The sequence below is a fragment of the Marmota marmota genome, unplaced genomic scaffold (assembly GCF_001458135.2).
Source record: "Marmota marmota marmota unplaced genomic scaffold, marMar, whole genome shotgun sequence".
Taxonomy (NCBI): domain Eukaryota; kingdom Metazoa; phylum Chordata; class Mammalia; order Rodentia; family Sciuridae; genus Marmota; species Marmota marmota.
The window spans coordinates 22809005-22819723 of record NW_025999900.1 but is presented as its reverse complement, the minus strand read 5'-3'; the positions used below and the strand labels follow the sequence as shown (position 1 = coordinate 22819723).

The 10719-nt window shown below is 32.9% G+C and overlaps 1 protein-coding gene across 7 annotated transcripts in view; it reads right to left on the bottom strand.

Annotated features, from left to right (window-relative positions):
- Nucleotides 1-10719, bottom strand: part of Slc25a21 (solute carrier family 25 member 21) — a 487747-nt gene that overhangs the window by 133650 nt on the left and 343378 nt on the right. For 4 of the 7 annotated variants that reach the window (XM_048798671.1, XM_048798670.1, XM_048798673.1 and 1 more), the window contains one exon: nucleotides 6475-6558. The exons of the other annotated variants lie outside the window; for them this stretch is intronic. In XM_048798671.1, coding sequence (XP_048654628.1) covers nucleotides 6475-6558 — 84 coding nt within the window. The remainder of the gene's footprint in view (nucleotides 1-6474; nucleotides 6559-10719) is intronic. 7 annotated transcript variants of the gene reach the window in all.

Below are 10719 nucleotides of genomic sequence, written 5' to 3'. Positions count from 1 at the left end.
TCCAGCCACAACAACTGCCGGACCTTGTGAAGTTGGAACTTGGTTTAGGTATGAGGATGCTGACTATATAATACCTATAATTCCTGGCTGTGGGAAGAATTAGTTCTTTTCTTGCCTCTTTGACCATGATACTTCCTCATCCTTACTTTTATGAGACCACCTTACATAGGATAGGGGCAGGTCTTTCTACTGTCTGAGATGCTTTAAAATCAGTCAGCCATCTTAGATCAGGTAAAACATTTTTAAAAAAATGTTGACCTACTAAGATACCAAATTACACCGATAAAAAAAAATATGTTCAAATCTTACCAAGTTGTTGACTTAGAGTTGTAGACATCCTACTTCCTTTGTCTGTGTCACAAGCCACTCATTCCTCCTTCTTAATGAAAACAAGAGGGAGTGATTATACCTCCTGGGGCTGTGCCATTTATGCCGTCTGAAAGGCACTTAAATGAGTGGCACATTATCTCACACATCTGGAGTTTACCAAATTAGCCAATTATGCTGGAGCTCATAAAATGAGGCCTTAAATGTCATTTAACTAGAAAATATTATAATCACCAAGTGGTCTGATTGTAAGATGATACTTGGGGCAGCATCAGTGGTTACAGAAAACAAATCGTGAAACAAAACACAGTTCAACTGCCCCCCCCAATGCAACCACATATTTTCTACAGTAATACTTTCTGAAGAGTACCATATTTCTGAAGGCACCAGCAATCAACATGTTTCTCATTTGAAACTAAGTTTAATCTGACCTAGCTGTTTCCTAGTTATTTGCCTCAAGCAAACCAATGCCCAAGAATTGTTCTCATAAGAGAGCTAAGAAACATACAGGATGAGAGTAGACTGACTAAAAACCATGAACTTGTGGATTAAGTCTTGAGTTGCCAGAAGATTGTGGTGCTGCCTCAAAATCGCCAAGATTTGGTTGACTGAACATATGTACTGGTTTCCCAGAGTTTTCATACTTTAGTTAAGGAATAGATAAAAGCTGCTTTTTTTTTTTAATTTTTTTAATTGGTTGTTCAAAACATTATAAAGCTCTTGACATATCATATTTCATACATTAGATTCAAGTTGGTTATGAACTCCCAATTTTACCCCAAATACAGATTGCAGAATGCTGTGTGATTTGAAAGTAGAAATACCAAAGATTATAGAATATCAATTTAAAAATTAGGAGTTGATAGCACTAGTTCCATATTGTCTTCCTGTCAGTTCTAAATCATTTTTTCTCCTTATTTCAGAAAGAATGGCCACTTAGAGTACTTGCAGTGGAGGAGAGTAAGGTTTGGGTGGGAAGATTGTCCTGGTTTTACATTAACATAATTTATAATCTCCTCATCCCTCTATGAACACCTCAGTCACTCTTAATTAAAGGACTGACAAGTACCAAAGCCTTCCTGAGATACTCAAGGCAAAGGGAAATGAGGCTGATGTGTGGGCACATGGTTAACAGGGACACTAGCCACTGTTTAACAGGAGAGTTTACAGAAGGGAACTTAGTGGCTTTAGAGGCTCCTAATAAACTAGACTGCATCTTTATAGCTTTGGGGCTCACTTTATTATATAATAGATGAAACTATTAGTTAATTCTGTCAAACCAGAGAAAAATAAAGAATCATGGTGATAACAGAGATATCATTAACAATATCAATATTCCTTTCCTGCCTTCATTCCCTTTGAAGTTCTCCCTTCTACTTTCTGAAAACAGCCTTCTTGGTAAAAGTCAATTAATTATGAAAATTCCATATGATAGAAACCTCTACCAAGAATTTAGAAGGCTTAAAAAAACTTAAATTAATCTAATCTCTGAAAAACTCTATTGAAAACCCATGATGTTAATAAAAGTACAATCTTTCTGTGTTTTTGGAATCTTAGAATCAATAAAGGGGTTTAGACTCATGTGGTTGAGCAACTGTCTTTTGGAAGCATATGAATTCTAGGCAGAGAGGTGGGAAATGGATGGGTCTCTAAGAATGGTGGTGAGTATCACTTCACTTTCTTACAGTGGGGAAATGGGGGTATTTGTACAGATTCTAAATGTACATATTCTTAGTGTTTTTCAAAGGGAAAGGACTAATTTTCAAAACTTTCAACATGGAGGAGAGATCCTAATAGTCAAACTAACTAGTATTAATCTCCTCATAGGCCAAAGAGAAAACCAACCTTTATGCATCTGGGAAAGAAGAACATCTTTAAAAACACAGTATACTCCAAATAACAAAATTAAAAAGATATGCTTTTGCTAGAGGAAAAAAAATCTAACATAGCATGTATTAAAATGTTTTCTTTTCTTTTTCTTTCTTTTTTGTTTGCTTGACTTTCTTTAACCTAAGGCTATGAAATGCTTTTGCTCCATATCAAAATTAACAAGCAAATTTTTCTTTTGTATTTTGACAAATATTTTCATTTCTAAGATGAGAACCCTTTGGCCTTTGGTTAACAAATAGATGACCAGATCTACAGGCAGTACAGAAAAATATCAGTTTGTTCTAGAAGCAATTATATATACAGTATAGGAAAAGCCCAATTTTTCTATGCAAGGACCACACATACTGTGTGTTTGTTATATTTTTGGTATCAAAGCAGAAACATCATTTTTTTTTTCTTAAAACACACATGAAATGAAGACCTTGGCTAAGAAACGCCCACATCCAATTCAGATATCTGTTACAGCTTACAGAACTTGGCAATGCTGAAGTGACTGTTTCACCAGAAAGGGAAATTCAGTTACTAGGTAACACACTATGATTTCTTTAACTTTTATACATTGAGTGAAATACACATGATTTTTTTTATCCCACTTATTGTTAATAGAAGTGTATTGTCAGTGTATGGCACTTAGATAGCACATCTTCAAAGTCATAGCAAGAAGGATTTGCTGATCCTTTGTCACTAGATGACTAGAAAATATTTAATCAGGTCTCAAGATCATTATTATAACTTCAGAGAGGGTGGTCTACTGCATAAACTATTGTCTCTGTTTCACTTTGCAGCATTATGATGTTGCTGTGATGACTTTCATTTCTGTTTAGTATTCACATACTGTCTCCACTCAGTACAAACACAGCATCAGGAATATAGAGCTAAATGGGGTTTGGCCCTTAGAGAAATATAATCTTGGGTTGGAGAGGGAGAAAGGGTAGTGTGTACTATATTTTATATACCATACTTACATAAGGAAAGAAGGAAGGAAAAAAGGAAGGAAGGGAGGGAGGGAGGGAGGAAAGAAGAGAGGAGAGAAAGAAAGAGGAAAAATAATTTGGCATGTGGTAGACAAGCGATGGTCAGGCTGGTGAAATTTGCAATCACCTTTGAATGAAGAGGGGTAGTTCCTTGGGTGGATTAGGAGTTTGGGTCCTCCAGGAATAGAGAACATGAAAAAGCCATGACAGTGTGAGAGATCAAAGGACTGCAAACCATTTGCTTTTCCTAGAACCTATCTGTGTATGCAGAATGAGCCGGGAGAAGAAGGGAGGGCCATACAAGGAAGGGCTCTGCATACTAAGAAAGGAATTTAAACTTTATACTGCAGGGCATGTTTTTACATTTTAGTCCCCAAATACTCTAAAGATAAAATAATTAAAACAGTATGATACTGACTTAGAGATAATTAATGAAACAGAACAGGAAATGGAGAAACAATAGAAACTCTAGATGATGCTATATGCAGAAGTGTAATATGTGAAAAGTAGCATTTTCAATTCATGAGTAAAGGATGGATTTTTCAACAAGTGGTGTTTGGACAATTGACTAATCATTTCAAAATGAAATTTAATTCCTGTATATCAAGCTGTACATTTTTTAAAAATTCTGGAATAAATTAAAGATTTAAATGTAAAAAACAAAAACAAAAAAAAAAGAAGAAAATATTTGTAACCTTGGGGTTAGAGACTGTTTTGTTTTTATTTTAGTGTGACATCAGACAGTTCAAAGGACTGATAGGATCACATGTAAGTTTTCAAAAGTCAAACTTCTGAAAGGATAAGTAAGACACTACAGTTGTAAGCAAATGACAAGTTAGGAAAATGTTTGCAATCTATGTAACAGTCAAAGAATTTATTTCTGTAATATATATTAAGTTCCTACATATCAATTTAAAAACTAACCTGAGAGAAATAGTGAAGAACACAAATTGGCAAGAATTGAAAGAAATGATACCTCATGATAAAAAAAGTATGCTCAATGCCAGTGACAATAAGAGGAACACAATTAAGACAGTTTCATTTTTAGTTTGTCAGATGGTCAGCAGGAGATACATGTCAGGGAAAGATATCACACATAATGATTAATAACGTCCCATGTTTGAGAGAGCATGGAGCAATATGAACTCTCAAATACTGAGTATAAAATCAGTACATACTTTTTGGAAGGTAATTTGTCAGCATCTATAATACAATGTGTGCATATAATTTGATCCTAGAAATCCATAGCTAGCAACTTATTTTATATAAATGTGTAAATATAAAATATACTTAAAATATAAATACCATATTTAAAAATATATATATTTCTAAAATTCAAGTATATGTATGTGAGTGTGTGTGTGTGTGTGTGTGTGTGCACCAGTGCGCAAAGACAGTATGAGACAACATTGTACTGGTGTTTATACTAGCAAAAATCTGGAAACAACATAAAAATCCACCAAAGGGATTACTTTAATAAATTGTAGCTCACAGATAAATAATTATGTTGTTGTTAAAAAGAATATACTGACATGGAAATATATCCATGAGATAGGATTACTTGAAATAAATGATTATCAGAATAGCACTTATAGTATAATTTGGCAAGAGAGGTAGCGACTACAGTGATTAAAAGCAAGGATTTTGGGTCAACTGACTTAAATTTGGTTTAAAAGTGGTTTCTACCACTTATCAGATAAGTAAAAATGACTAGCTTCTCTAAATCTTGGTTTCTTTATCTGTCCAACTGGAAAGGTACATAGCTCAACATTGTAGGGAGAATTCCTAGCACATAAGGAGGCTAAAAATATGCTAGTTATTATTATTACTAAGAAAATTTTGAATAATTATCATTTTAAAGATCTTTAAATAAAAACAACTTTCAAAAGCAAATGTAATATGTTTAGTATTATAAAATATAATTTAAAAATGATACAGTACAATCTTTAACTGTGTTGTATAAGAAATTTTAGCTTATGTGAGCAATATATTCTATTATTTGATCATTTACCAGATATGATAATGACTTTGATGCATCAGTTTTTGACAAATCTTTTTAAATTTTTATTATGAATTTACTATGAAATTCTACTGACTATAGAATCTGTAGATATTATAGAGAACAGAAGATATACATATATATATATATTTACTTTTTCTAGAGTATTTATTTATTATTTATTTTATTTAAGTAAAATAATAAATCAAAAGTTTATGATCTGTTAAAACATTCATTATTCCATTAGACCTTAAGGTCTTTTATATATGTTTAATTTTATTGGTACATTATAGTTGTACATAATAGTTGGGTTCATTTTGACATAATTATACATGCATGAAATTTTATTTACTCCATTTTAGTCTCTAGTGCTTCCCTCCTCCCTACCTCTATCCTCCTCCTTCTATTCTACTGGTCTACCTTGCACTCATTTATGTATTTTTAATTGGTTCTTTGTAGGTATAAAAGAAGGTGGAATTCACTGCAGTATGTTTACACATGCATACAGAATAATTTGTCAAATCCATTCTGCATTTCTTCCCCTTTCCCTTCCCTCCTCTCTCCCTCTCACTGTCCTTCTACACAGCTGGTCTTCCCTCTGTCTTTATGATATCCTGCCCCACCTTTTTCCCCCTTACTGTGCTCTAGCTTCCACATGAGAATATTTGACCCTTGATTTTGAGTTGACACAGATTTGTTTTGATTGCATATTTATAAATCTTGTGCAAACAAGGAATGCATTTGTATATTATATCTAAATACCAATATAAATAACTGTTAATTTTAGATGGTCTCCATTATGAGAAGTTTTAAAAGCTTTAATAAAATAAATTAGAAATTGTCCTCTAGTCATTAAATTGGTTATTAATTGATTATTAATATTCTTTTGGTAGTAATTATTATTAATTATCAATATTTTTGTTTTAAAAGCTTTAATAAAATAAATTAGAAATTGTCCTCTAGTCATTAAATTGGTCATTAAATTGGTTATTAATATTCTTTTGGTAGTAATTATTATTAATTATTAATATTTTTGGTAGTAATTATATACACATATAATATAATATACACATATATTATATTACATACATATAATCATATTATATACATGTTCCGTTTTTAATCATCTCAGGAAAAACATAATGAAATAGGAAGGCACACTTTTAAGTATGTTTTCCCTAAAAAACTATGAAAATAAACCATTGAAAATGAGGAAACATGTTAAATAGAAATACATTAAAAAGTCTGTGTCAACATAGTTTGTACAGGAAAAATAATACATACCCTTCTGTTTGGAAGATCATACGAAAGCTGTCCCCTAAGCTTTTATAACTGTTTGGATCAGTTGCATATCTCTGAATCTGGAACCTAGGAACAAAATCAATCAACAACAAGAAAAAAGAATCCAAGTTAAGGATTTTACCAAATGACTTTTCTCATTTTTCAAAGTCTTAGAAACTCAGCTTTTTCAGATTAATTTAACATATTCTGGTCTTTGCTATAGATTTTATTGATTTATTTGCCTTATATAAGTTTGACCTTATTTTTGTAGCATTTAATATTATATTTCTTTGTACTTTAATAGGAACTATAGAAAAAGACTTTTTTCATCTGTTTCTTAGCTAGGCAGATGCACCCTGAGGCATTTATACTTTTTTCTTTTGTGTAAAGCATATGCAGATGTCATGTATTGCTTTAATGTATAATTCAGAAATCTGAAGACGTGAATGAAACAAATAACTCTAATTCTTATTTAAATTAGTGTTCTTTGATGATGATTTAATGTAAGGTTTGAAAATTCAGACTAACTAATAATTCTAAGTTTACAAAAAGGAGCCAAACTAATATGTCCTAATTTGGCTCCTTTTTGTAAACTTAGAATTAATTTTGGGAAAAGAAGCCTATGACTGGAGTGAGAGCTGGGATTGTATGTTGGTCTTATATTTCTTTTCTTTACTTTTCAAATTTTGTTCTAATTAGTTATACGTAACAGCAGAATGCATTTTGATACATCATATATAAATGAAGTATAATTTCTCATTTTTCTGGTTGTATATGATGTAGAATACCACCAGTCATAAGTTACATATGTACATAGGATAATAATGTCTGATTCATTCTATTAACCTTCCTAGCCTCATAGCCCCTCCCCTCCCTTCACTGTATCTAATCTAAAGTAACTCTATTCCTCCCTAACCCCTCCCTTATTGTGAATTAGCATCTACATATCAGAGAAAACATTCCACCTTTGGTTTTTTGGGATTGGCTTATTTCACTTAGCATGATATTCTACAGCTTCACTCATTTACTGGCATATGCCATTATTTCATTCTTTAAAGCTAAGCAATACTCCATTGTGTGTGTGTGTGTGTGTGGGGGTGTATGTATCACATTTTCTTTATCCATCTGTAGAAGAGCACCTAGGTTGGTTCCATAGTTTAGTTATAGTGAATTGAACTGCTTTAAACATCAATATAGTTCTGTCACTGTAGTATGCTGATTTTTAAGTCCTTTGGGCATAAACCAAGGAGTGGGATAGCTGGGTCAAATGGTGGTTCCATTTCAAGTTTTCTGAGGAATCTCCATACCGCTTTCCATAATGATTGCACAAATTTAAATTTCCACCAGCAATGTATGAGTGAACATTTTCCCCACATCCTCACCATCTTTCTTGTTGTTTGTATTCTTTTTTTTTTGTCATGACTTTGATTTGCATATTATTCTGTATCAATCCCCTACATAGTTTTGTTGTTGTTTATATTCTTGATAATTGCCATTCCGACTGGGGTGAAATGAAATCTTAGAGTGATTTTGATTTGCATTTTTCTAACTGCTAAATATAGTGAACATGTTTTCATACATTTGTTGATCAATTGTATTACTTCTTCTGTGAAGTGCCTTGCCCACCATACTTTTGGTGTTAAAGTCCTTTGAGTTCTTTATATATCCTGGAGATTCATGCTCTATCTAAGGTGCATGTGGTAAAGATTTTCTCCCAATTTGTAGGCTCTCTCTTTATGTTATTGATTGCTTCCTTTGCTGAGAAGAAGCTTTTTAGTTTGAATCCAACCCATGTATTGATTCTTGATTTTACTTCTGTTCTTTAGGAGTCTTTTAAGAAAGTCAGATCATAGGCTGATATGGTGAAGATTTGAGCCTATATTTTCTTCTATTAGGCACAGGATCTCTGTTCTAGTGCTTAAGTCTTTAATCCACTTTGAGTTGAGTTTTGTGCAGGGTGAGAGATAGAGGTTTAATTTCATTCTTCTACATACAGATTTCCAGTTTTCCCAGCACGATTTGTTGAAGAAACTTTCTTTTCTCCAATTAATTTTTTTGGCACCTTTGTCTAGTAGGACTGTATGTATGTGGATTTGTCTCTGGGTCTTCTTTTCTGTACAATTGGTCTATGTATCTGTTTTGGTGCCAATACCATGCCATTTTTGTTACCATAGCTCTGTAGTATAGTTTAAGGTCTGGTATTGTCATGTCTCCTGCTTCACTTTTTTTGCTAAGGATTGCTTTGGCTATTCTGGGCCTCTTATTTTTCCAAATGAATTTTATGACTGCTTTTTCTACTTATGTGAAGAACATCATTGGAATTTCAATAGGAATTGTGTTAAATATGTGCAGTGCTTTTGGTAGTATGGCCATTTTGACAATATTAATTCTGCCTATCCAAGATCTTAGGAGAGCTTTCCATGTTCTAAGGTCTTCTTAAATTTCTTTATTTAGTGTTCTATAGTTTTAATTGTAGAGGTCTTTCACATCTTTTGTTAGATTGATTTACAAGTATTTTTTTAAACTACTGTGAATGGGATAGTTTTCCCAATTTTTCTTTCAGTTGATTCATCATTGGTATAAATCCATGCATAGCAGAATGAAATTTAACACCTATATCTCACCATGCACAAAACTCGACATGAAGTGTATCAAGGACTTAGGGATTTGACCAGAAGTGTTTCAAGGACTTAGGGATTTGCCTACTAGAAGAAAATATAGGCCCAACTCTCCATCATGCCAGCTTAGGAACTGACTTCTTCAACAAGACTCCTAAAGTGCAAGAAGTAAAATAAAAAATCAATAAATGGGATGGATTCAAACCAAAAAGCTTCTTCACAGCAAAGGAAACACTCAAGAACTCGAAGAGAGAGCTTACATGATAGGAGAAAATCTTTGCTACCTGCTCCTCATATAGAACATTAATCTTCCAGATATATAAAGAACTCAAAAAACACCACAAACAAATAACCCAATCAATAAATGGGAAAAGGAACTGAACAGGCACTTCAGAGAAGAAATACAAACAGTCAACAAATATCAAAAAAATGTTCAACATCTCTACCAATTAGAGAAATGCAAATTAAAACTACACTGATATTCCATCTTACTCCAGTCAGAATGACAATTATCAAGAATACAAGTAACAATAAAAGTTGATGAGAATGTGAAGGGAATGTTCACTCATACATTGCTAGTGGGACTTCAAACTGGTACAACCACTCTGGAAAGCAGTATGGAAATTCCTCAGAAAAGTTGGAATAAAACCACCATTTGATCCAACTATCCCATTTCTTGGTTTATACCCAAAGGACTTAAAATCAGCATACTACAGTGACACAGCCACATCAATGTTTATAGCAGCTCAATTCAAAATAGTTAAACTATGGAACCGATCTAGGTGCCCTTCAACAGATGAGTGGATAAAGAAATGTGGTATATATATATATACAATGGACTATGACTCAGCCATAAAGAAGAATGAAATTATAGCATTCTCTAGTAAATGGATGGAACTGGAAACTATCATGCTAAGCGAAATAAGCCAATCCCAAAAACCAAAGGCCAAATGTTCTCTCTAATATGCAGATGCTAATACACAATAAGATGGGGGGAGGAGGGAAGAACAGAAATTCATTGGATTAAACAAAGGGGAACAAAAGGAAGAGAGGGGGAAGGGAATGGGAAAAACAATAGAATGAATCAGAAGTAACTTTCCTATGTTCATATATAAATATGTGACTAGTAAAACTCTAAATCATGTACAGCCACAAGAATGGGATCCTAATTAGAATAAGGTATACTCCATGTATATATAATGTGTCAAAATACACTATACTGTCATGTATATCTAAAAAGAACAAATTAAAAAATGTAAGTTGTACATAGCTTATCAGAAGACCATGGGCCATTGCAACTAGCTCATTTTAACTGTTTTGGATCCAGAGATGCATTTTGTGTATATCTCACTGACCTGACTCAGTAGGAGGTTTCGTCTAGAATAAAAACAAAATTTGATGGTCAGTTAGATGTACTTTGTTTGGTATTTCTGAATTATAACATATAAATGAGATGACTTGGTACTTTGGATACAAATGAATTAACACTAACCAGAAATTAACACAATAGGAGAATCACATATAGGTTTATATAACAAATAACTGTGGAATATATAGAGCAATTTCCAAAATATGACTTTGTTTCAGCTCAAATAAGCATCTCCATCTCTGCCTTTGTGTATCTGTAACC